The 26,994-nt window shown below is 42.8% G+C and overlaps 2 protein-coding genes across 7 annotated transcripts in view; one reads left to right on the top strand and one right to left on the bottom strand.

Annotated features, from left to right (window-relative positions):
* Positions 1-10,901: 10,901 nt before the first annotated feature.
* LOC109269281 (serine/arginine repetitive matrix protein 3-like) lies at positions 10,902-25,042 on the bottom strand. The gene is made up of 6 exons (XM_019453183.2): positions 25,028-25,042; positions 19,815-19,940; positions 18,944-19,437; positions 15,514-15,621; positions 12,493-12,726; positions 10,902-11,863 (listed from the first exon to the last, which is right to left on the bottom strand). Exons 1-6 carry the CDS (start codon positions 25,040-25,042, stop codon positions 11,827-11,829), a joined length of 1,014 nt encoding a protein of 337 aa, XP_019308728.2. The 3' UTR covers positions 10,902-11,826.
* The window catches only part of EYA1 (EYA transcriptional coactivator and phosphatase 1), a 352,397-nt gene continuing 344,026 nt past the window's right edge, over positions 18,624-26,994 (top strand). For 4 of the 6 annotated variants that reach the window (XM_053896119.1, XM_053896117.1, XM_053896118.1 and 1 more), the window contains exon 1: positions 18,627-18,882. The gene's annotated coding sequence lies outside the window, so the exon portion shown is untranslated. Of the gene's footprint in view, positions 18,883-26,994 lie in introns of all 6 variants that reach the window. The other 2 variants (XM_053896121.1, XM_053896120.1) reach the window with 1 other exon arrangement.

Genomic DNA, 26,994 nt, shown 5'->3' with positions numbered 1-26,994 from the left:
GATATCCAGAAAAAACACTAAAGTAGTTTAACGAGCAAATTTCATTGTACCCTCAGGGGTGATTTTTAGTCAAGATCACTCCAAGTCTGCTATAACAAAGGTCAGAACATAAAGAACACAGACGTACTGTCCAAAGTGCCTTGATCTTTTCTTGGTGACTTACAGTGTAACTGTCCCCCACAACATTCTCAACTGACAGTCTTTCCTTTAAGTCTGGAAATATTTTTATATTTTCTTTCACTTATTCTTCCCACTGGCATTTGTTAAATTGTTGCATGAAAATTATTCATACACACCATTGGTTTTAAAATAAAGAAAGATTTGTCCTGAAATCACTTTTTAGAATTAAATCTGTTTGGATAAATTATCATCCTATTTAAGCCAATGAAGCAAAATTACCCCCTGGGTTTCTGGGGTTAAGAATTTGGCCTAACAAAATGATAGCTCATGTCTCAGTAAATGTCAGTTCATTAATAATTTTTATGTGCAGTACCGTAAAGATGCAATTTCAAGAAATTCAATTCCACCTAAAGATGTTCAAATGATATTGTAAGAATTTACCATGACACTCTTACCATGTTAAGAGTGGGTATATACCCATTTTGTAGATGAAAAAGCTGATGTTCAAATATAAAAATCACAAGGGAGGGGGGAAAAAAACAAGAAATGTATAATCCAGGCTTCTGCTGTGTGGAAAATAGAAATTTAATATTTGGGGTTTTTTTGTTTGTTTGTTTTTTTAAGAGATTGGAAAGGCCATGGGGATTCAAATTCTATTGGTCTTTGTTTTATTCCAAGCCAAGAATTCTACTAGGTGCCTAATCTACATTATCTAATTTAATTCTTTTTTTTTTTAAGTTTACTTATTTATTTTGAGAGAGACAGAGACAGGGTGAGTGGGATAGGGGCAGAGAGGGGGGAGACAGAGAATCTCCAGCAGGCTTCGCACGGTCAACACGGAGCCCGTCGCATGGCTCCAACTCACATACCTCGAGATCATGACCTGAGCTGAAACCAAGAGTGGGATACTTAACCGACTGAGTCACCCAGGTGCCCCTAATTTAATTCTTAACACGATGTTGTGAGGGCATGAAAGTCGCAAAGATGAATTTACCTCGGTTTTACGGAGTTAGGATTCAGACTGAGCTTTCTAACTGCACGGCGTCTGCCATCAAGCAGGCTGCTTAAACATTTCCCAAAGTGAGATTGCCACCCATGATACTCAAAATCCTATGAGTCTGCACTACCTCCATTTTGCAGATGGAGAAATTGAGGCCCTAGCCCTGTGTAAGATCACTGCTTTGTGTGGCTTTAAAGCAAAGCCTTTTCTCTGGTATCAGTGTCCCTCCTTAATCCCATCCCCTCCTTTAAATCATTTTACTTTTAGAAAAGCTAAACAATCAAGGGTTCTTCCATTCTCTTTTTGTATAGTCTAGTGTTTTCCTTCCCACCAAAGAGAATTTCTCCATGTGGCTAAAAACAAAAGGTTTTTTTTAAGGAGTTTATGCTCACGCAGTTATGGGTGGCCTACCTCTCCCTGTCTCAGTAAGAACCTTTTCCGATTGCAAACTGGTGTGATGTGTGCACACATGATGTGCATGTGTAAAAGGTAGTGTAATTGGACGGGGGGGGGGGGAGGTGGTGACACCATCTCTAACTGACATAATAACATATTTGCAAAGCAGCTATTTTTTATTTGCCCACTTTTCACTTGATATTATTTTACATTATTGTATTATTTTCTGCACACTTTTTAGATTAGTGTAGACAAAGGTCCCAGTGTTTTGTCATTTCTCAATAAAATACTAGGCTCTGATTTCTATCTGTGTGACTTCAGACAAGCTACTTCTCTGTGACTCATAAAATGGGAGTAATAAATGTGCCTACTCCAGAGGAGTGTTATGAGGATTAAAAGAGTTAATTCATATAAAGATCTGTAATTAGATCTCAGAATCCATATAAAGAACCTGGCAATCAGATGATAAGATTTAGGATTATGATTTAAACACACACACACACACACACACACACACACACACACACACACACATCAGAACCTTCCAATTATTTGTCCAGCTTTCCTTTTCCTTTGGCAATATCTTCATGGTAAATCTGAGTTTCATGAACACAAATTATATACCCTCCCCAAGTCGCAATCATTTTGTTTTTGAAATTGGAGAAATGTTGAACTATACTAGAAGTGACCCAAGACAAAGAAGACATTTTGAAACTCACAGAATAAAGAAGCTTACTACTAAAAAATGGCAGTAAACGTTGGACTGAAAACTGTGGTAAGAAATCATCTTGTCTATATTTACCATCAGTTGTCTTCTGAAGTAGATTATGGCTCTGATTATTGTCACCCTCCGTAATAAATGAAATCTTGAATACAATGACGGTACAATGTAATGCCTTCCAAAAAACTTAGGTAGATGAATGTTAGCGTGTTCCTCATAATACTGGGAAATCATGTTTTTGACAAAAGCAAACCAAATAATGATTTTAGACCAAAGAATATTAGCAACAGGTTAACCTTATCTACAAAAGAAATGTGATTGGCAACCATAACATTGAAGCAGTTGTCAGAACTAAGCACACTCCACTGTAGGTCCTCAAAGTAATAATATGATGGACTGGGGGCACCTGGGTGGCTCAGTTGGTTGAGGGACTGACTTCGGCCCAGGTTATGATCTTGCAGTTCATGAGTTTGTGCCCCACGTTGGGCTCTGTGCTGACAGCTCAGAGCTGGGAGCCTGCTTTGGATTCTGGGTCTCAATCTCTCTCTCTCTCTCTCTCTCTCTCTCTCTCTCTCTCACACCCGCTTGCGCTCTGTCTCTGTCAATAAAAAAAATGAATAAACGTTAAAAAAATTTTTTTAAATATGATGGAATGCAACAAGAACAAAGGCAGGATAAGCTTCCCGTATATGCTATCATTTTTAAGGATATCTGAAGTAGAAATGCTATAGCATACTTTCCCAAATATTTGTTGGCAAAATTAGATTTGTGTGTGAGCTTGAATACTTAACAGTATATATGTTTTGTCCAATATCGTGAGTGAAAAAGTTCCCTGGAGCTCCATTTTTTCAAGCTATGTTTTGTTTTTGTTTTTGTTTTTGTTTTCTGTAAACTTTGCTGTTCCGGCAAGTACCATGAACTTTGTTGATTATCAGTTTAAACTGGCAATGCTTGCATTTTCTCTGCTCAGGAGGTGGTGCCAGAATATAACTCAGTGAAATCTGCCCATTCTGGAAAGATTGTAGATTGAAAGCAAACATAGAAGGTGAAGGAAGACAAACCCGCTCCTGAATGGTTATTAACGCAGTCCATCACCGAACCCTGCATACAGACCTTTCACGTCCATATGTGCAGCGTGCCTGTATTTGTAGTCCCGAATCAACAATGTGACTGTTATCTTTTTCTATGTACATTGCATGTTCTGATTTAAAATTTCAAAATGCTTTCCCATGTCAATGACAATCTTAATAGAGTCCAATTAGTTCCACAAGGCACTTTCTGATGCGCAAGCCTCTGGCTTGATTGCGGTGAATGGTGGGTATTTCCTGTGTTTAAGCCCACATATGGATTGAGTAAGGTAGTGGCAGAGAGACTACTGTTTTCCTTCACTACATCTTCATTTCTTTTTCACAGGCTAAGCCTTTTTTGTTTTTCCTGGCTCTGTTGTCAAAATACTGACCAAAGTTTTGGCTCATGGCTTGGAACACCAGGCCAAAACAATCCTCTGGAAACTAGTGTGGCAAAATGTATTTTAATCTATACATTCACCGTTCAACCATGTGCATAACCACACCCATTGACCCACGCTGTGGTTTAAAAACAACATGGGTTTGCCCCCAGAACAGTTTGATTTATATGACAAGTTTTTTCAAACCTGCTCTATCAACATTAAGAAATGTTCTGAGGCTTGGTTTCATCACATCTCTTGCGGGGTGGGGTGGGGGGGAAGCATTAACTACGCGAGGATCACTTTTGGTTCTGTTTTTAAAAACAAGGTGAATTCCATGCGCATTCCGCAGAATTTCTTCGAAAATGTATTCAAATAATAGGCTATTTTGATAACACATGAAAACCATGTCTGAATCAGAGAGCAGTTAATGCAATTATTGAAAGTATTTCCTAGCAGGTTACAAATAAGAAAAGATTAAGAATTTTCTTTGAATGAGTCATCATATTTTTCCTTTTAGACTAATTAAAAATGATTAATTCCCCTAAGTGTCAATTTGCATTTCCCGCCCCCCCTCCCTTCCAGGAGTGCTGGTTAGTTGTTTGTTAACTCTATTTCACAATACAAAAGCATAAAGAGTTGATCTCCCATCCAGCTTTGGATATTGCTTGAGAGATAAGATTGTTCAAAGGTATTCTGAAGAACTTTACTAACAGTGGATCTTATTCTTAATTATTCACCCATTTCATTCCCGCCTTTGTACATCTAGTAAATCTACATTTTAAAATTCTGAACTGATGAATATTTTAATGAATGTTAATTGCTTCTTATTTCAACAAAAGCAGATTTTGATTTGTGTCTCAAAGTACCTGCTCCACTCAAGATGTTTGTGTTAAACAAAACGACACTGGAAAATTTTGCTGAATTACTTAAATTTGCCACCTGGATTTTCTCCCAGATGAACGGCAAGAGCTAAAGTGGTCCAAAAAATGTCCTTTGACTTTAAATTACGTATTAAAAGTTTTCAGCAAAATGCAATTTATAGTGTGTGCTGCAAAAAATTTTACGGTTCCCCCTCCCTCTGCTGAAAGAGAGAGAGAGAGAGAGAGAGAGAGAGAGAGAGAGAGAGAGAGAGAGAGAGAAAGGAAGGGCAAATTTCCTTTAAATCCTTAAGTCTCTCCTCCCTCCCCCTCCCCCTCTCCTGTCTCATATCTGACTACCTAAGTCTTAGTAACATATCTCTAGTAGGTCTGGCAGGATTGAGTTTTCAAAGCCCCCAAATCTAGATCCTCCTTTTTGAAAGTGAAGGAAATGTTGATTTGGGAACGTGGCATTCGACAGAAGGTGGAAAAAAGAACGGGAATGAGGGGAAGGCATGGCGTTCCCATTGCTGGTGACCTACTTTGGGCTATCTGCAAATTGTAAATACATCGTTTATAAGATATTCTAGTTAGTTCGAACCTCTAGACTTGATTGTTCTGTTCCCTCTTCTCACCCCAATTACCATTTCATAAACTGCAAATAAGCTTCCATAAACCAGAGACATTCCCAGTTCCAAATCCATTGGTGCTTTCAGATTCCATCCGGGACTACTGATACCACCTAAAGGCTTTCAGGCGCATTTAGGACAAGGATTTAAGATTTTGAACCAGAGGCAGCTTTTGGCGACTTCACTGTCTGCGGGTGTGGAGCCTGCAGTTATCAGGGTAGGCGCGCTCTCCGTGCTCTCTGAGCACCAAGCATCCTTGACTGCCAGCCGCGGTCTTCACCTGGAATCCATTGAGGCCGCACAACCCAGTCCCGGCGCCAAAGTGATCCCTCTGCCCAAATACATGCACCCCACCCCGGGGTGCAGGAGGGAGTGGTGACGATGTCACCTCGTTTCGCATATCTCTGGGTTGGAGCCTGGCTTGTAACCTGTCAAGGCAAGTCCACAAGTGCATTAGAGGTCCAACAGGGTACCTGGACCTCCTACACCTAAGTGAGCTGTAATTTTAATAAGCTGGATCCTATTTTGCAGTGCCTCTCACTTCATAGGAAACAGGGAAAAACTGAAAATACCTTGAGCAGAGAAAACAAAACTGTTATTTGTGGGCAAGAGAGTTTTGTTTGGTTTTGTTTTTTAGTCTGTGACCAGTGATCTGTTCAAATGTTGGTCCTAGAAATACTGGATATTGAATTACCAAAGTTTTTTTATTAGCTATACAACTAATACGATAATCTTCGAGAGGCTGAAAAGAATCAGAAAATTATTATATGGCACTTATTTTATTAGGATTGTGCAGTTGATCACTTATTAATACATTCTTATTCTGTAATGCAACAGGAATACATCTGTTTTTAACTTGCTGTATAGATCATTAGTCTACCAGTCTTTCTGATCTGTTTCTGCAGTGGCAGAATAAACACCATAATTAGTGCTATTTCTGTGCTTGTATGTTCCACTTTTGTACACGTTCAGAGATGTTATTGGGTCTGCTAATGTGATGCTGGTTTTCAACTCAGGTGATTAGTGTAGGGAATTAAGTGTGTCTACTCATTATCCACTGGAGATGGCAAAGATACAGCAGACAATCAGAATCATAATTCCAAATGAAAATAAAGGATGATTCTTTAAAAGTGTTTAGAAGGGTGCACGGCAGGGCATATTTTCTTTCTTCCTGGCAAGAGTTTGTAACTGGATACGTTAACATTACTGAGAACATGAAAACATGAAACAAAAGTATTGATTCAAGAATTCACTGAAGAATCCCAGGGCACACTGGCTGGTTTTCCTTTATTCTTTCAAAGTACAAGCATTATTGGTTGTTTATGGCAGACAGGTACAACTTGGCTGGTCCTTCCCTTTATGCATGTTTCAACGTACATGAAAGAAAGTGTTATTTGTATTGTTAAATTTACATTATCTCCTCTTTAATTGCATCAGCTGCTAACTAGATCTAGAAATAATGACATTTAAAGGGAAAATGGCAACTATCTCCAGAAGACTAGAGTATAATGGAGGAATCTAATGAATGTAACCTCATAATCTTCCCTAATGGCTGAGTTTCATCATTCCCACAGATGGAGCTTGGAGAATTAAGAGTGCTGTGCCTCCCCACAGACTCCACAGATTGGCTGGCCAGGGGGAGATTTTTCTTTATGTTGCTTCAATTCACATATTGGCAATGTCTGCTCGAACTATACTAGGAAGACAAAGTGTGTGGCATTAAAAGGTGAAAGTAAAAACCCCGTGATTGCAAAAAGTCTTGCCTGTAGTTTTATACAGTGGAGGCAAAACAAAATCTCTTTGTTGAGAGACGTGGGACCAGGAATTTCAGATTACCTATAAATATTCTTTTAGGTTTAAATTGCAACAGAAAGGGAAATAAGGCTTAACCTCAGGAAAATGAGAGATTTGCACGTGTCTACAACTCGGCTTAGAAATGCCCTTATTCATTTTTTTCTCTCCTGAATGATTGGTAATATTTCCTGGAACTTTTCCTAGTCTAAGGAAATGGAAAGATGTGGGGATCCTGGGCGGGCACACCTACAACAATAGAATAGGAGATGTATTTTTTAAAATACTTGGGTCATAAGAATAGTTTCACTGTTTGATTTCTCTGCTACAATGCCTACTACCCGAGACATTATACGATGCCCAAATTCATTACTGGTGAAGAAAGCCGGGTGCATCTCAGTCATCTTGTTCCAAGGAAGCCACTTCCTTTCCTTTGTCAAAAAACTATATGTTCATTTACATACCGTAATTGTGAATATGAGCACGGGTTCATGTTTCTCTGATCACACTGATCATTTAGTCTCGGAAAATATGGACAACAGTGTCTGAGGGAACACCAATGTCAGGTCCTATCCATATTGTGTATGTATTCGATGGGCTGATAATCATGAAATTGAAATTATTTGCTTGGGTCTCATGCAAATCTTAGAAATAGGGAAGACGGTAGTCGCTGAGGGCTCACTAGAAGAAAAAAACAACAAATAATAATAAACATAAATAATATGTTACCCATATTATTGCCAACACTGGCATTTACTCCTTCAATGATCATTGCACTTCTCTGTACCAAGCCCTGTGTTGGAGGCAAAAATTGTGAAGGTGCCCCCACAACGAGTGTTCTTTTGGGTCAGATTGTGGTTTTTAAGTTGCTGATCTAAATTTCGAAAACACCCCACGTCACTCTCTACCTTCCCCAAACTTCCGAATCCGTCTTCTGGAGGAGGGCGTCTTTACCTGGAAAAAGCCCCATGGGTCTCCTTGTAGCCCTGGGCTGACGAATAACGACCTCCCTAGATGCATTAGCAAAGGTGTTGCCCCAGTGAGTGGTAGCTGGGCATCGTTGGACCTCATTCAGCCCAGCCAGTTTACTGCCTTGGCGGGAACTGGAGACAGCCTGGGCGAGGCTGAGCGGTCTCGGTTCTTCCGCACTTTGCCCCGCCTCGCCTCGCCTCCTTCCTTCCCGGGACCGTGTACCACGGTCCCCCCAGGGTGGTGGCGGCCCCGGATACTCTACAAGGCTTTAGCTGAAGGCAACAGGGCGCTTGGAGTCTGTCTGAGGGTGGAGGTGTGGTCTTGTCTTCAAGTCGTGATGCACTGCACGCACGCTTTTTTCCGCTTAGACTATTTGTTCACGGTGGGGGGTTGGTGGGAGCGATGCTAAGGCTTCTCCAGGCGACCTTTAAGAGCTCCACCCCTGTCTTCAAAAGGAAGGTTTGTACTTGCCGGCGGTTAAGGCCTCCAAAAAAAAAAAAAAAAAAAAAAAAAAAAAGTGGGGGATGGCCATAAAGGTGAGAGGAGACTGAGGAGGAAGGCTTTACTCATTGTAACTTTCGGCCGGCGGCAGTTTTTGATCCTAAGGAAAGGGTACGGACCACATTAAACTCCCCAGAACTGCAGAATGAAAACTGAGGTGGGGGTGGGGACTGGAGAACAAGCATTCTCAGAAATCTGTATGGAAGGGAGGAGGGCGAAGAGCTTCTGGTTCTCTGGAGTCTGTTCGTAAAAGGGCATCTGAACTGGGTTTGGGAACACTGTCCCCTGGCCTTGGAGCGCGTGGAGTGGGCGGAAAGTATCCTGGCACGTGGTTACGCGTCGGTTAAAGCGGGTGCGGGGCGATTCCGACCTGGCTTCCCGCTCCCGAGTCTGCGACCCCCTGGCTGGGTGTCCACTCATTGAACCCAGGTCCAACGACGACTCGCTTCGCGCCAGGCTCTATTCAGGACGCTGGAGAAAACAGCCCTGTCATCTGAGGTCACTTAACCCCTGGGAACGTCAGTGTCTTCATAGGCAGCGCCGCAGGGTGGGACGGCTGCAGGGCCGCTATGATCCCTTCCAGCTGTCAAATATGACACGGGCGCGAATGGGTGTGCCCTCCGCTGACGGATGAGCCCCCTACTCTCGGCGGTGGGCGGGGAGAAGGACCCGATAGGCCATTTTGCTTCGGTCACTTCTAGGCAGGCGAGATACAAATGTTCCTGATGCTCAGCCTGTAAGACAAACCTGTTCGAGGGTGCGGGAACTTAACTGATCTCGGCCACAACAGGCTGCTTTTCCAAAATATTACGGCAAACCTGGGCGAAATCTCCTCTCAGAAGCATGTCCTTACCTAGCTGACCGTCCTTAGTGTATGCACAGGCCTGTGTGCGGCAAGCGGGCCAGCATTAGGCCCCTTACAGCACCAGGCGACTCTTGCCCCGGCCCGGGGTCCCACTCCAGCTTGGCGCTCGGAAGAGAGACCGAATCCAGCCCGCTGGAGCGGGGCCCCCTCTGTGGCGCGGCCGTCGGCCCGCGCCGCCCCGCCCTGCAGAACGGAGACCAGCGCCCGGGGCCCGCCTCGGCACCCCGAGCGTCGTCGGCTTCCCAGTCCCAGTGTCCAGCAAAGCCTTTGTGAGCGCCTGCGGTCGCTTCCAGGCTATCTGTTTTCTAGCCCGAGCTGAAAATGCAGTGAGAGGACGAGGGACTGCTCGGGCGGCCCCGGCGAGCTGGGCCGCCGGTCACCGAGCGCGCTCTGCAGCGCCAGCGAGGGCCCTTCCGGAGCCCCCGGGGGCCCCGCGCCGGGAGCCGCAGCGAGGGCACCCTCTTCGCGAGTCCCACCTCCCCGACGCTACAGGTGGCGGGCAGGGCACCCGGCCCCTCTGCCCGGCCCAGGCCTCCGACGCCTTTCTCGGCGCGGGTGGAGGGAGCGAGCCTAGCCCGCCTAAGGCCTCCTAATCCCGTCGCCCCAGCTCCTTACTCCCACCTCCCTGGGTAGGTTTAAAGCCTCCCGGTCCTTCTGGCTCATTCCTCGCGCTCCCTCCCCCGGTGCCCCCACCCTGGAGCTCAAAACCTGCGCGCGTGACTTCGCCACCGCGTTGACTAGCCCCGGTCGCTGCGGAGCTTGGGAAGGGGGGGGGGGGGGAAAGGGAGGCGGGGAGGGGGAGGGAGGGGCTGGAGGAGATGGAGCCAGGGGAGAGGCCGTGGGTTGGGGCAAAATGATCCTCGCAGGGCTAAGCAAAAGCAGCTGCTGGTAACAGGGGCCGCCAGGGAGGGAGCGGGTTTCCCAGCCCCGGTCGCTCGCTGCTGCAGCGGGTGCACGGACGGCGGGAGCAAGCGCACGCGGGAGTGACCCGCAGCAGAGACGCGAGCTCTGTCGGCCCACCAAACCCTCGCTGGGACAGAACAGTCCCAGAGGGCTCTCCCGACCAGCCTTCCTCACCAAGGCGTGGTAAAATGCCCCCCCCCCCCCACTGCTCCCTCCCGAACGAGCTCTCTCCCTTCCTTGCTCGCACCCCCAGTGGGGTGCTAGAGGGAGATCAGTCAAAGCTTCACGAGGAGGTGGGGTGGAGGGCGGCAGCTGACGTCCCTGGCCTCCGTCCCCCACACCCAGCGTCCTTGCGGAGACGTGGCCAAACGCTTCGCATTGTTTCCTGAGGTCGAGCAGCAAGGACCCGTTTCACTTAGAAACACCTCTGGTTGTGTCTTTTCCCGTGTACTTCTGAGAAGTGAAATAAGGAAATGATGCCTGCTGCACTTTCAGAAGCTCATATTGGACAAGTGTTTGTAAATGCAAAAAATTAAATAAATACATAAATAAATAAAACTTAGGAAAATTAATAAACACATGGAAATCCACGACAAGCCGTAACAACTGATTTTTATCTACCATTTTATATCCGTCTAGTATCCATCTAAATATAAAAACCCCGCGATTTTATGTAGTTTACATAAACCACAGGTATTTGGCACTTCATCTTGTGTTTTATTCCGATACATTCATGAATTGGCCATGGGCCTTCCAAACAGACTAAATACATACTTGAATCTTGGAAAAATAAAATTCAGCTCAACTTATTGCATTTACATTTTATGAAGTTTTTTCTTAATTGGGAGCTAGTTCTCTAAAATCCCTTCACCACCCAGTTAGAGTCCTAAGGCTTTCAGCCTCTGGTTCCACTGCTTCAGTGATATCTAGTAATAAAATCTTTGCGGTCCCAGAATATAATCAATCTAGAATTTCTTTCTTTGGATGTTTACATCGTGAGGAGTTTTCGTTACAATCTTGTTAACATGTTTTGTTTAACTCCAGACATGTTAGAAAAGAAAAAAAAAAAACCTGAACGTTCTTATGGAGAGAATATTTTTTCTTCAATCTTGATTTGACTGAGATATCAGGGGTAGCACTTTGATTTATCTTCCCTTTCCAAAGAAAATTTTGTGTTTGAATTTACTTATCAAATGATACATCCACACTGACAGCTTGTCTTTTGATTTTATTGACAATAATATAAACTTTTAGCAAATAAGAAGGTACCTTCTGAAGCAAAGCAGCTTCCAGAAGTATCTCTTTCGCGTGTCTGCCTACCTGTTCAGCTACCCAAAACAGACCATAAAAAGATGTCTTTTCATCCGCACTTCTCTCATTCTTGAAAGCTTCAGACATCTCTAAATAAGTGAAATTCGAATGCCCCATTTGAGGGAGCTTATGCATTATAGGGTCTTGGATTTGGACAAAAGAACTGTTCAAAATCTTTAGAGAAATAATCTCCGTGTATTTAGAAACAGCCTGGGGAACGGCATCTCTCTCTCTGAGGTTCCTCCACAAAAGCCCCCGCTGGCGAGCCGCTTGTACATTTATGTCCGTAGACACGTCACTATTCGGGCCATTATCTTCCCTCTTCCACTTTTATTGGGTAAGCGCAGCTGTGAAGAATCAGAAACAATATATATTGGGAAAGAATAAGGGAGATTCTGGAATTCTAAAGCCGGACCATAATTTCTAGTTTCACTTCTCTCTTCCCCACCTCCCCCACCCTCCTATCCCATTTGCAAGATCACGTGTGCAGTTCTGCATCCCACAGTCTGTTCTCGAATTTCTTATATGGTCCCCCCCCCCCCCACCCTCAAGTAGTCAAAAAATAATGCCAAGGGGGAAAAAGGCCTGAAATCAAATTGCAGAGCCACCAGGCAGAGCGACCGGACGCGCCTGCACACAGCACCAGCAACCCAGAGTCTCCGCGGCTTTTCCAAGAGCATCAAAATGTGCCGGCGTCCTAGGCTTGAGGAAATAGACGAGGCTTAGGAAAAGAGCTAGACTTCCGTAGAGTGAAGGCGAAATCGGCAGAGAAAAGCCTCCTTTCCGAGGTGAATTTTGCTTAGCTATCTGAGCCCGGCTCACGTCGTTTGGCGGTCTCTGCTTCTGCGATTCCTCCCACGATGCCACAGCCCCAGTACGCGCGACCCCAGACGGTCTCTCGTTCTGTCTGTCTCCCTCTCTCTCTGCCTCTTCCCAAGCTTCCTAGCTCGATTTTCACATCAAGTGAGTCATTCACCATTGATCCTTGCAGCCACGTTCGCAGTATTTCTTGAACAGTAAACGCCTCTTTCCAAAGGATTTGATCAGCATTTCTCGCTCACATTTAATTTTGTACATAGTTTCACACCCCCCTGCCCCTGGCCTCACCGGCAATCCAATTGCATTCGCACAGAGCGCAGGTAAACGCATGGTGCCTTTGGCCTCCATCGATGTCATTGTATCTGATTGCGGGTGAGAATTTCGCGAGTTGCTGGAACGACACCCAAAGCGATTAAATTAATGATTTGAGACTGCTAACAAAATTTTACCTAACTTCAAAGATTAAAAATTGCTGCAAGTGGTCGCACTGCAGTCACCACAGGGATCATATTATACACACACACACACACACACACACACACACACACACAGAAGAATAACTCCTTTTTTCACTCCAACAAACATTTTGCCCCTGCTAATCCAGTAGTTTCCTTAGCTGATCGGGACATGATTTGAGTTTTCCTTTTGCATATATAAATAAATTCTCTGATCTGAAAGGAAATATCTACATCATGTTAGATTTAGGCAAATTATTGAGCTGAGCATTTATTTCAGGATCTACAGCAAATTAAAAAATGAAATCCGGGGATAAGGATTTCAGAGTAAAATGGCCACTAGCTGTCAGCATGCTGTGTGTTCTAAAAAGTGATTGCTAAGATTTCAGTTGGATTCCCCCCCCCCCCTTCATAGTCACCATAAATATACTGGTCTGGGGCTATGATTCAGTTAATATAGAGATTTAATATCCTGTCAAAGCACTGGTTTAAATGATGCATAAAGCAATTTTAAGTTTTGTCCCTTCAAGAATACTTTAAGCTATCAAATATTTGTTTGATAAATAGAATACCAAAACAAAGCAAGCAAACACAATGTCTTGTGTTAGGAGAGAAACCACATGGAGGCAAAGAATAAAACAAAGCAAAGAAAAACAGACAAAAACAAAAACAGAAACAGAAGAAGTCAACCCCAATCAACAATTCAGCTCTCTGAATATCTGACTAATATTCAAGGACACATTAGGTTTTCATTACCAAGAACAGCTCTGAAGTGCCTCTTGTTACATGTTAAGAAATAAAGACAATTACAATGTTGGAAACATAATTTTCCTCACTATAAATATTTTATGCTTATCAAACAAACAGTGGATTGTTTGCTTTCTCCTTTCCACTACTCCTTTGGCACTAATTTTGGCGCTTAGACGGTACTTGGTTTGGCATGCAAGGCAAGGCTGTTTGAAAATTATCTTTACAGCTACCTCTGGTACTATTCTTCAGGCTTATTTTTGGCCAAAAGAGAGCTGATTGTTTCCTCTAAATGGCCTCAGCCCACAATCTCTGCTTTTACAGGATAAACCTTTCATGTTACATCTTTTCAATGAATCCAAGCTTTCTTATCCTGGGCTCTCTACCTGTTTAGTTTTATTTTTGCATGATGACAGAACTCACAAAGTAGAATCCGTTTCAAGACAATGTTGATAGTAATTTACAATTATAAACCAAAAGTCAACAAGAGTACTATCAGCTATCTGCCAAAAACATGGTCAGGAAATAGCAAATGAGATTTAACCTAGATAAGTACAAGTAGTATGTCTGGGGAAATATAATCTAAAAGTCATAAAGTTGAGGTCCAACTTCGTACTCTTCATGAGTCAAACTCCCAGATATTTCCGTTCTGCTGGTCATGAGAGTTTACTTATGGAGAATGCAGTTCTGTTCTAAACTATACCGGAAGAGCAATTATGCTGGTTATATTTTTTTAATGCACCTGCAATTTTATTCTTGGAGAAAAAGGTGCTGTTTTAAAAATTTGCTAGTTGTGAGAAAGAGGAATAAATCTGATGCTTGTTTGTCATATGATATTACAGAAATGTAAAAAGAACAACCAAGCCATTGGCTGTGGAGTGGGGGCAAGAGCAAAGGACTGCCACATCAAGGAATCATATTCCCCTGAAGCACTTGTTAGATATCATCTCTTTATAAAAGTAAAGGCAGCTCACAAATGGATATGTTAATAAGTAGAATGATCTGGATAAAAGCAAATGGGAAGTTCAGGAAAGCTCCACCTATAACAGTCGTTGAGAATGAAAAGTATCTATATGCCAAGAGAGAAAAATGATAAAAAGAAAAGAAAAATTGGGCAAATTAGATTAAATTCAGAAAATCTGAATCTCAGTAACTTTGGAAGATTCACCTAAAAGGAAAAGATCAACACAACAGGTATTATTTGTTTTAACTAATCAAAAGTACAATAAAGTTTGCTGTAGTAATTACTTGTGAGACATAGGGTATGGGTAAAACATAACTTGACAATTCATCTTAAGTCTTTGCTTTAGTAGAAAGCTGGCCAAGGATCCTTGTGTTGTATCCCAAACTCGGTTTCCTAAGTTGTAAGTGCATAAAGTGCCCTTTTACTACATACCCCCCAAATTGCTAGTATAAAGAATTTGATAATGTTCTTTACAAGTCTTGATAGGATGAAATGTATTTGCTAATGTTAGTTAGTCAACAATAAATGGATTAGAAAACTAGCCCTAATGTAACAAGAAATTAAATGTAAAAGTCAAAACTTATGGCTCATGTAGAAAGTTCACTATGGCTCATGTAATAAGTTCACTATGGCTCATGTAATAAGTTCCTGTCTAGTGGATAAATTTCTCCCGGGTTTACCTCCTACCACTTTTTAGTGGATCAATAGGCATAGACCTTAACTTTCAGATCACAGGATATTTCAGTAGACTAAGAATCACAAGTGCTTTTTAAAGTATATAGGCCTTAAAGCATAGGGATCAGTCTTGTGCATAATATCTCTTGGTATTATTATTCTAGTGCCTTCAATTCATGCTCTCTAGCCAGACATACTCCAGGAGTTAACATGATGCTAACAGTATTAAGTGATTTAGCTAAGTGAAAAAAGAAAGACCGGTACTGGGGGGAAAAATCATTGATCGATTAAAAGTTTCTTTAAATGGCTCCTGCACATAAGAAAATGTCTAACTCACACTTGAAGAGTTGGCTTGACTCTTGGTTGTTCCATATGGTACAGTCTTCTCCAACTGATGATCACAAGTAAATCTTGATCTAAGCTAGTGGGCTGGATCTTCTTTCCCCTTTAAGGAAAACTCCCATTAGGTGCATTTGACAAGTCTTTCGAGATGAAAGTACATTGCCAAACCAAATAATACAAGGATTTTTAAAGTGTGTGCGCATGTGCGCGCGTGTGTGTGTGTGTCTGCGTGAGTGCACGTGCACGTGAGAGAGAGAGAGAAAGAGAGAGAGAGAGAGAGAGAGAGAGAGAAGCACAAAATTTCTTTTGAATCAGGATTGTTCATAATATACCTAACCTGTCATTGTAGACAGAATACAAATGCTCAAAGAACTACAAAATTTCTGTTGATTTTTGTCCTCTCCCTTCTGTGGATATGTATTTGAGAGTTTGAATAAGTCCTTGGTTTAAACATATATTTCTGTCACATGTATTCTATGTTTATGCCATAAACTAGAGTAAAAAATTCTACACTTAAGCAATTTTTGTGCCTTCATGTGCAAGAAACCCTGTCATTTCTTTATTGTACATAGGTAGGTTAGGATAGCAGTTAAGATTAGCATTTTATGACATGTAAACAGCTCAATGTTCTTGGTCCAATATAAACTAACAGATACATAATTGAGTCCTTATGGTAGTTACTAGTTTTTTACATGGAAATTCTCTTCCTCTCTCTCATATATATATATATATATATATATATATATATATATACATATATACATGTACATATATATGTATACACACATATGTACATATATGTACATGTATATATATATGTATGTATATATATACACACATACATACATATATATATACACATCGATAGATGAATATAAACATATATATTCTCAAGTGGTTATGAATATGTGTTTTATTGGATCTTGGCTTGGTGTTACAAAGGACACTTAAATTTTTATTGAAAATTTTATTCATACTTGTATTCTTGTCAAATGGAAAAATAAGTATATTTTATGTTAAAAATAAACCTATCTTAGGTGGTATCATGCATTTGCGGACTGTGACCCCGTGCCCAGACAGGACTACAAATCCACACTGTGCCTGTGACTGATTTGGGATTTGGATTTCTGATTTGGCAGAGAGATGTGTAAAAACCTCAAGTAGTCAACAGCTCCCTATTGGCTGTGCATCTGAGGGGCTCAAGAGCATTGTTTATTCCAGCAAGTGTCTGGAATACATTATACTCAATAAATTGGCTCCTGCTACTCCCGTTTTGGAGAATATGAAGAATTTGTATACTGCACTAAAATAAATGTACTTTGCCCAAATAGCAATTTTCCTTAATAGGAAATTCTGAATATGACTTTATCTTCTGAATCTAGTGCTGCCAATATTTTAAACACATGGCGTTTCCTAAAGAGCAGTAATGAAATAATTCTTCACACCTTCAAGTTCAGAAACTGGTTCAAAATTTAGCTATTTTTATCCAAAGACCATATGAATCTAGGTTTTGAGATGTTAGAAAAATAAAATGGTAGAATATTTGGGTTTGGAGCTGTTCTATATATATTTTTAAAGAAATATTAGAATCAGGGATCAAAAGACTCTTTGTATTAATACATAAAATTTAGATTATATGTTATTGCTTCTAAATTACAAAGATTGATTTTTTAAATACGATTTTCAAATAAATACCATGCCTGTAGTCTTTGACAAAAGAAACTTTCATTGCTTTTGGTGAGTTCATAGCAGATACTTATATTTGGTATTTTGGGGTTTTTGTTACTTCCTCCTTAAATAAAACTTTTGATCACCTGAGCTCTAAAAGACTCTGGATTTGCTTTTTTATACCATATTTTTTTATATTCATAATGAGAAAGGATAAGCAATGGATTCAAAAAGGCAAGGTCGTCCTCATCAACTGGCTGATTTGGTTATTATTTCTATTTGGACAAGGTATTGGGGAATTATTGAGTTAATATAATTTATCAGTACACTGACTTGTAGAAATCCTCTCACCTGACATACATGGTCTATTTTGGAAAGTTTCAGGGTCTGCACACTAATAAACATCCAACAGTTCAGGACCCCTAATCCGTGTTTGTGTATATTTCTATTTATTTCCTGCATGTTGGTCTTATCTCAATCTATAACTTATGGTCTTTGAAGGTGAAGGATTCTGACTCTAACTTCATGGTATCTCGTACAAGCCAGCAGATACTTGACTCATAAACAACAGCAAAGCATGTGACTCTAGATGAATTTGCCCGAGTATGCACAATTATATCTGTATTCATACCGTGCTTTATACTTTCCGAGGGCCTTTGGCCTACATGATCTCATTCGATGTGAATAATTGAGTGACGATGCGGAAGGCATTTTATTTGAGAGCGAGAGAGAGAACTGCAAACATTTTAATGCTGCTCACTGAGAAGCATGAGTCCTTATAAGAGCAAATCATCAAAGTGTCTGCAAATCCTTCACTGCTTGTGATTGGATTCCCTAATCAAGTAAGCGGAAGTTGCCAAAGAAGGAGGAGCTCAGATTACTGGCCTCTGATGGAGGTTTCATCCAATGCTGAAACACTTTACAGGTTGAATCCAGGTTGGCCCTAGCCCCCATCAACTCAAAGATACAGAGGGACTTGGAGGTTACAGGAACTTCCACCTACCCTCCCCAAGTGTTCCTCGATGCAAAGAAAGGCAAAAGTCCTTAAGTTACAGTACTTACCTTTAAGACCACTTATAAAATTATTCGAATCTCTGATGTTTTAATAAGTTTCAGTCTGACGACTTAAGCACTTCAAGGTGCTCCCCACCCACCAGGAAAAAAAAAAAGATCACCATGTCACTCGGCCTGTCTGTCCCTACAGGCCCACCTCAAGCACACCTAACTGCCCCACGCTGACAGACCAACCCCCCTCCACCCTCACCCTGAGTTTAAACACGGCCAAGGCTGAGGAGTCCTAGACACCCCGCGGGGCGTGGGCAGCAGGCCCAGGCTCCAGCTCCCGTGCGGAGGGGAGTCGGGGCCCAGGGAGGGGACTGGGGGCCGGGAAGGGGGGACTGGGAAGACCGGGGGTGCTGGGAAGAGGGTTCCCCTCGCCAGCGCCGGCCCTGGTGTCGCTGCGCATTCGGAGCCGCGCAAAGGGCGCCCCTCAACCCGGAGGCACAGGCGCATTTCAGAAGGAGAGAAAGAAAAAAGCCACCACCGGCTCGAATTTCTGGAAGCCAGAGCCGTTTTTTGCCCTAAACACCGAGACAGAACCCCTCTAAGCGCTGCCCTGGCCTCTCCGTTACCCATTTTCGGTTTGTTTTCGGAAGAACCGGTTCCTCAGTCCCGCGTCGCCGCAGTTGGGACCCGAGTAAGTCCAGCCGCCGGGACCCTGTCGCCAGCCACCCTCCCCTCGCGCGCTCTCTTCCCACCTTCGCCCGCGGCGGCTGCGCTCCGGCCCCTGCCCGGGCTGCCCGGCCGCTTTGGCCTCCAGTCCGGTTGCAGTGATGGGGAGAGACTTTGTTGTGAAACTGAATCTGACCCTCTGGCTTCCAGGCAGCGGCCGAGAGCCCGGGGCCGCGGCCCCACCCGGGGCGGGAGGGCGGCGATGGGAGCCCGGGGAGCCGCGGAGGGGGCGCCGCCGCCGCCGCCGCCGCCGGGGTCCAGACCCCCGGGCGAGCACGCGCGCCGCCCGCACCCTCGCCCGCCGGCCTCGTCCGAGGCGCGGGCACCGCCGCCAGGTACGCGAGGCCACCTGGAAGGGCGCGGCGGTGCGCGCAGTGCTGGGGACGCGCGTCGCCCCTTTGCCTGGAAGCCTTGGGGCGCCCGCTGCACGTGGAGGGCTGTGTCTGGGGCCGGTTTGTTTTCCTTCCGGGAGGTGGTGACTGATTGGGACGTCGGGGGACCGAGGGGGGTCATCTTGGCCCTATTTGATGTTGTGATTGCTGTCTTGGACGTGTGCTTGCGCTCGAAGCTCCAGTAATGGAAAACATTTGGGGAGCAGTTGAGGCAAGCAGATATTTATATTTAGTGCTTTCTAGCCCCCCTCCCGTCCCCAGGATTCCTTACTGTGGCTGAAAGTGAGTCGGTTGGTCCAAATCAAAGAGGCCAGTTAAAAGAAGTAGCAGATGAATTGGAGAGGTCAACAATGGTGACCCATTATTATTTCTAGGAATCATTAAGAAGCCGATGAGAAATAGACAGGATCTCTGCGTTGCCTTCGGTGAGTTTGGGGGAAGGTGGGGACAATGCCTCCAGTACAGACAATTTTTATTGTTTTCTTCATGTTAAGACCCACCCAACATTTTTCTTCTGGTGGCCACACTGATGAATGCTAGCCAAATAAGTCATCTCATAAGACTCAAAGCCTCTTCCAAAAATCCTGGTGGGAGGAGGACTCAAACCTGTAGAGAAGTGCGAGTTAATTACCTGTTCAGAAGAATCAAAGCGAGTGTATACTCAGCACACAAAGTCGCAGTTGTGAGTGAGAAGTGCTACAATAATGTAGAAGCAGGATGTCCATGTAGAACAAGAAGGCATTCTTCCATTCTCTTCAGAGACCCCAAGTGTGCCGTGTGTCAAGCTCTGAGCTGTTCAGTGAGCCAACACTGGGAAAGGTGCCATGTACCAAGCATCGAGTTACATGGGTAAAAATGGGTAAAAACGCTCCTGAAGGAGCAGTGTGGTGGACAGTTGTGACCTCATGTGATTAGTACTCTAATGGGCGAAGTCACAGGTGTGCAAGGCTTCCTGGAAGAGAGGACTGAATGAGCCTTGCAAGGTAGGCAGGAGTCTGGGTGGACAGTGTGTCCTCTAGGCAGAGACTTTTGGCACCAGAGGCATTTAGAAGTAACCTGGAGTGGCTGTGGGTGAGCAGGAGGGACCTGGGATGTGGTAGAGATGTGCAGGGATGGTAACTGGGGCCAGCTTGGAAAGGATTTGGTTATCAGACCACATCAGACTGAAATCAGACTTGTTCCCTGCTTTGGGAGAGAGCACAATCTAACAAGTTTCACAATGTGGAACATGTAAAGGCCTTGGAGGGAAGGCAGGGCACTGTGCTAATTAAGGTCAGTTACAAAATAGGAACTATGAAAAAAATCTGTTAGTGGGATTATTTAGCCCATAAAAAAATCAAGGTGTTCACAACAGGTAATTAAAGAGAGGGAGTGCTACAATAACAGTGTTGTTTTCCTAATTGTTATATTAGTAACCTGAAATACAGCTTCTAAAAGTGTCTGATTGTTCTTAAGCAGTTGACTTACATGATAATTTTTGGAAGTAAATACTAGAGACAATCAGGCATATTGGGTTATCGTTTTATGACCTTTCATCCCTTACAAAATACTTATCATCTGCTCAGCACAAATTTAGTGAACGTGGACTAAGTGTAGGACGCATTTTCAATCATCTCTATCCTATTGGATGGTATTAATGTCACTGTATAGGTGAGGAAACAGGCTCAGAGAGGTGAATTTTTCCAAGATCACAGAGATGGTAAGTTACCAACTGCAGCCCTCGTCCTCCTGCTCTAAGCCTTCAGTAGTCTTTTTCACCCTTTGACTCATCAGGACTAACTCTGTTTTTGGCTTTCTCCCCTTTATCATTTCTATCAGTGACTTGAAAGTTGCAAGCTAAAGCCGTGGTTTTTGGGTTGGTGCATTACGTAAAGCTGGAACGGATGCATCAGTCATTGGCTTGCAGAACCCTGAGTCACAGAACAGCCAGTGGGCTTGATTGACACGCAGAAATTAACAAAATGAGAATTTCACAGGGATGAGTCAGTTCCTCAAATAGAGAAGAGAGGGATAATGCCTTGAAAATAGGTCATTTGCCCAAGAGTTTGAGTGTCCCTAAGCTCAGTACGGTGTTTGCATCCAGGGACCACTGGCCAACAGATATGTCCTGTGGAGGGAGATCAGAAAGTTAAGTAACTCATTTTAAAAAAGATATTTTGGGCCTAGAAAGGAGAGCCCTTAGGGGATATTATTAATCTTAAATGTTTCAAGAACTACTTTGTACAGGAGGGTATTGCAATATGTTTGTGTCTGTGCAGAAGAAAAACTGATTTTAGAGAAAGGGGCTTTGATGGGTCTATTTCAGCTCATTATAAGGGAGCACCACCTAAAGGTTAAACCTTCCAGTTGTGGACCAAGCTTGCCAAGCTGGTGAATTTCTGTCCCCGGAAGTGTTCATGCAGAAGCGGGTTGGCTGTCTGTAAAGGATGTTTTATTTATTTATTTATTTATTTATTTATTTATTTATTTATTTATTTTAAAAAAGTTTTAATGTTTATTTATTTTTGAGAGAGAGAGAGAGAGGGAGAGAGAGAAGGGGAGGGGCAGAGGGAAAGGGAGACACAGACTTGTAAGCAGGGTCCAGGCTCTGAGCTGTCAGCACGGAGCTCAGTGCAGGGCTGGAACTCACGAACCATGAGATCATGACCTGAGCCAAAGTGGAACTCTTAACCAATTGTACCCAGGTGCCCCTGTAAAGGATGTTTTAGATGACTCCCACTCTAGATGGGAATTTGGATTCCACAACTTCCTTCTGTGGCCCCATCACATCTCATACCATGTATATCCTTGTGGATTATGTCACCTATTTTTTTCTCATGGAATTGAGGGGAGGCAGATTTCTGAAACTTTTTTAGCTTTGCTGTAATGTAAGTTACCCTTTGATTTTAAGGAAAGAGTGAGATTCATGAAACCCTGAGCCAGTACATCTTTTCTGACAGCTTAATGCTTTCTCCATTACTGTCTTTATTTTCGATGTTTTGGCCTCTGAGACGTAGTCCTGCAATCTTATTACATCAAGTAATCCTTTCTCTGGTCAAGAAGCAAGTAAGAGTCAGCATCCAGGAAATGAAGAAAATGCTTTGCTAAACTTTAGTTGTGATTGTCAAGGGGGAGGGAATAGTGTTGGAGCAGAGCAGAGAGGTGTTTATTCTCTAGTTTCTCCTAAACTGGCACATGTAATATGCATTAGCTTTAAGGTCTAATGATGAACATACGTTACCTAATGAGCTGGACATTGAAGTCTATGCCTATATCCATGGCTAAAATTGCCTCTGAATTTTAGCAGAAACGGTATAAGAGTCTGAGAAATAAATCTTTCCATTTTATTTTTTAGAAATAAACCTGCTTTTTAAATTTTGATAACTGAATTTTTTGTAGGCCAAATACTTTATGAATCTGACCCAGGGTATTACTGAAAACCGGACCACCATTCAACATTCAAATTTAACTCTTTAAAAAATAAAACCTTCAGAATCATAACTATTGACATGCCAGTTGAGCCTTAACGTTAAACAACATTATGTACTTTTTAATCCTCACCTCTTAAACCAAGGATATGTTTTAAAGCCCCTTTTCGGGGGCGCCTAGGTGGCTTAGTCAATAAAGTGTCCGACTTCATCTCAGGTCATGATCTCAGAGTCCACGGGCTAGAGCCCTGCATTGGGCTCTCTGGTGACAGTGCAGAGCCTGGAGCCTGCTTTGGATTCTGTGTCTCCCTCTCTCTCTGCCCCTCCCCTGCTTTCTCTCTCTCTCTTTCTCTCTCAAGGATAAATAAACATTAAAAGAAAGAGATAAGGAAAGAAAGAAAGAAAGAAAGAAAGAAAGAAAGAAAGAAAGAAAAGAAAAAAAAAGAAAGAAAAAAAAAGAAAGAAAGAAAGAAGGAAAGAAAAGAAAGAAAGAAAGAAAGAAAGAAAGAAAGAAAGAAAGAAAGAAAGAAAGAAAAAGAAAACCCCTTTTCACTTTTACACCTGAAAGTGAACATTATTGTTGGACCCATATAGTTTACTCAAGCAGGAGTGAATATCACCTGTGTTAGAGGCGAGTGTTGGTGGATAAACAGCTAGACAAAGATCAGCACTAATGTCATGTTTTATTCGGAGGGGCAGGGACTATTATGTCCAGTGGTGAAGGCCGTCATCATCAAAACGTTAATTCCTTGATGGTGCTGGAAAAAAGAGGTTGACAACTGATAAGAAACATGAATTGTGGCACATTTAAAAAAAATCAAGCTGAAGTGTATATTTCAATGAGTTTTGATAATCATTTTCGCTCATGTCACCACTACAGTCAAGGTAGAGAACACTTGTAAGTGCCCCCAGATCGTTCCCTCGTGCCCCTTTACGGTCCATCCGCCACTTTCCACCCCCTCGGCTCTGGCCCCAAGCAGCCACTGTCCTGCTTTCCATTCCTATGGGTGAGTTTTTCGTGGTGTATTTTTAACATCTTAGGAGGTATTTAATGGTAGATCTTCCTATATAAAAGAAAAGGAGTCGGTGTTTCATATCTCCTCTTTGCCTTTTGAATGAAGTGAGAACATTCATCATTTAGTTCTAGTCATTTACTTAATTTAAACAGCAGAAAAACATAACCCCTGAATGGTACCAATGTAGTTGGCTACCAGTTATTCCAGACCTTGTTTTTTTTTTTACCTTTATTTATTTATGTTGAGAGAGCAAGAGAGAGAAAGGGAGGGGCAGAGAGAGAGAGCGAGAGAGTCCCAAGCAGGCTTCACACTATCAGCGAGGAGCCCGATGTGGGGCTTGAACTTGTGAATTGTGAGATCATGACCTGAACCGAGATCAGGAGTTTGATGCTTAACCAACTGAGCCACCCAGGCGCCCTGTAGACCTTATTGTTTTAAAACTGAAACTATAGTCTCTGTAGGCTGAGAAACTATTTCCGTGATACATTTTTTTTAAAAACTACCTCCCCGGAGGACTGACAATACCCTCAATCCAGCAGATACAAGCAGAATTAATATACCAGCCCAGTGAAATTTTAGATGAATTTCTCATTTGTGATTGTGGTGTTTTTTTTTTTTTTTTTTTTAAGGTTTATTTAGTTTTAAGAGAGAGAGAGACAAGGCGGTGGGGGGGGGGGATGAGAAGGAGGAGGGGCAGAGAGAGAGTGAAAGAGAGAGAGAGAGAGAGAGAATCTGAAGCAGCCTCCATGGGGCTCGAACTCACAAACCATGAGATCATGATTTGAGCCAAAGTCAGACAGCTGACTGCCTGAGCCACCCAGGGGCCCCTGTGATTTATATTTTTAGCTTATTTTCTCTTGGATGCCTGCATTTCTTCATTACATATGAGATTTATAGGCCTGCGGTTCCTAAGCAACGTGCTGCCACACAACCATGGTTCCTCAAATCCCTCGTGGATATGCCACCAGTCATAATCAGTGGGCACCATTTACTATTTCTATGCTTGAATATAAATTATTTTATGACAGGGGCACCTGGGGTGGCTCAGTCAGTTAAGCATCTGACTCTTGATTTCGGCTTGGGTCATGATCTCCCAGTTCCTGAGATTGAGCCCCCGTCAGGCTCTGTGCTGATAGCATGGAGCCTGCTTGGAATTCTCTCTGTCCCTCTCTCTGTCCCTCCGCCCTGCTTGTACTCACATGCACGTTCTCTCTCTCTCTCTCTCTCTCTCTCTCAAAATAAATTAAAAAAGTTAAAAAATGGTTTTATGACAATGGTCATCAGACTCCACCAACCGAGTCGTGTGGCATGGTGATTCACCTTGCTGAAAGAAGAGGAGAGAGTGATCAGGATGGTAATGAAAGATCCCATATTTACTGGAATGAGGTTTGACTTTTCATCTGGAGTCCACGAGAGCAGATCGTATTCAAAGAGCAATGCTGAGTGGAAGAGAGAGCAAGTGACCGATGCGGGAGATCAGCACAGTGAAGGTCTGCATCGTGATTTGGTTAAGGCTTTCAAACGCCCAGCCGCGGTTTTTCGTATTCAAACGTTCGTCCGTGAACACGAAAATTTGGTACCTTTCGATATGGGAGGATTCACGAATGCGGTCGAGATTGCAGGATCTGTGGGAGCAATTTCCTTTGAATATCCTTAAAATATGACTTTCATGTTGCATCTTCTCGTACTAGGGCCACTGTTATATGTGAGAGAAATCTGAATAAGTGAATTTGACCCCACTTTACAAGAATTACTACTTTCAGACACCAGATTGTTTGATCCTCTGATTACACCGTTTGGAATTCGTGCTTAAAGAAAGCATTAAAAAGAAGGCCAAGAGCTTGATGAATGCAGATTTTGAAGTGTTGGATGCCATAGTGCAAGAGTGAAACAAACCCCAAATCTCCCACCTTATGGGATTATCTCCCTGATGGAACATAAATTACAGGGGCGTTAAGAATGACAAATGTAGACTGTAAAATACTTCTGCAACGAGGTTCAGAGAAACCGAAAACCAAGCAAGCCTGATGATTCGCTGTGATTATAGTTTCCTAAAGTAAGTTGAGTTGATGGGACTATGGGCATGTTTCTCTGGAGTTTTCTTAATATTGTCCATGTGTGAAGTGCTACATTAAAAGACTGTGTAGGTCTGCCGCTCTCTCAAAACGTAGTTTGAGTTGAACTTCAGTCGCTCGATAAACACATGCCATTAATTTTCCTAATTGGTTTCAACTCATTTGATTGTCCCCACGCTTTCCATTCTTCATCTGAAATGAGAAGGAAGTTACCTATGGTGGAAGCAGAAATCTGGTCGTATTTGGATAGAAGTTCTATAATGAATAGACAGGCCTCATGCTTAAAACAGTAGTACCAGGAAATCCGTGGAACAGCTATAAGAGCAAATTGTTGTGGACATTTATTTCTGTAGAAACTTTATCTCCAGCTGGAGAAGACATTCACCAACATAGAGCTGAACTTGCTTTTTTTCAATGAATGGCTTCAGTGGCTGGATGTGCTCCTTAACAATCTGAGAGATGATTGCGTATCTGCTTTCTCAATCTCACTCACGTATATCTCTTTGATATAACCACATTTCTTAGGAAGGTGAGTAAAGCAAAGAAGAGGTGACAGTGCCACACGGCCTCTTGTGGCTTTGGGAACCATGGAATTGCCAGCTGAGTAGGTCCCTGGAGGTCATTCATCCGGTGGTTCGTTTCACTGCAGGCTTCTGTTTGTAAATTTTGTTAAAGACCCCTTGATTTGATATGTTTATTCAATCTGTAGTTGTAGTCTTCTGGGGACACACTTCAGAATAGCCCTTTTCTTTTCTATAAAGCAATGTTCAACCGCTAGTTTCCTTCTGCTTCTCAGGAATGTTAGAAAACTCAACACTTGGTGAGACAGCAAAGATTAAAGTGATGGGGCGCTGTAATGAAAATATTCTTTCATCCAAGGAGCCACAAGTTATTCACAGTGTCTGATGGGTCGCTGCTTCATTACAGATGATTTACGTGCCATCTGAAATATAACCCATTTTTTTCAAAACCGGCAGGAAAAATTAAAATAGAGATGATGCATCATATTTTTAAAAATATTATTTTCTTCCCAATCATCTTAGTCTCCACCTGAGTTTTCTTCAATCTGGAAGGTCTGTCCCAAGAGCCTGCTTGACAAGACCCTCTCTCCGTCTGTTTTATGCCCCCGTAATTCACACACTTATGCCAACTTAACTTCTCCCAATATTTTGTTTTGACAATGGCCA

The sequence above is a fragment of the Panthera pardus genome, unplaced genomic scaffold (assembly GCF_024362965.1).
Source record: "Panthera pardus isolate Hobbes unplaced genomic scaffold, ASM2436296v1 HiC_scaffold_7, whole genome shotgun sequence".
NCBI classification, from domain to species: Eukaryota; Metazoa; Chordata; class Mammalia; order Carnivora; family Felidae; genus Panthera; species Panthera pardus.
Note: the sequence above shows the minus strand (reverse complement) of the source record. Positions and strands in the feature narration are given on the sequence as shown.

Coding starts and splice junctions, on each gene's coding strand:
- LOC109269281 (XM_019453183.2), bottom strand. Junction 15,622..18,943: donor CGCAGCCGCCGCGGGCGAAG/GTGGGAAGAGAG, acceptor TTTTCCTTAAAG/GGGAAAGAAGATCCAGCCCA. Junction 12,727..15,513: donor GTCAAGCCAACTCTTCAAGT/GTGAGTTAGACA, acceptor GTGTCGTTCCAG/CAACTCGCGAAATTCTCACC.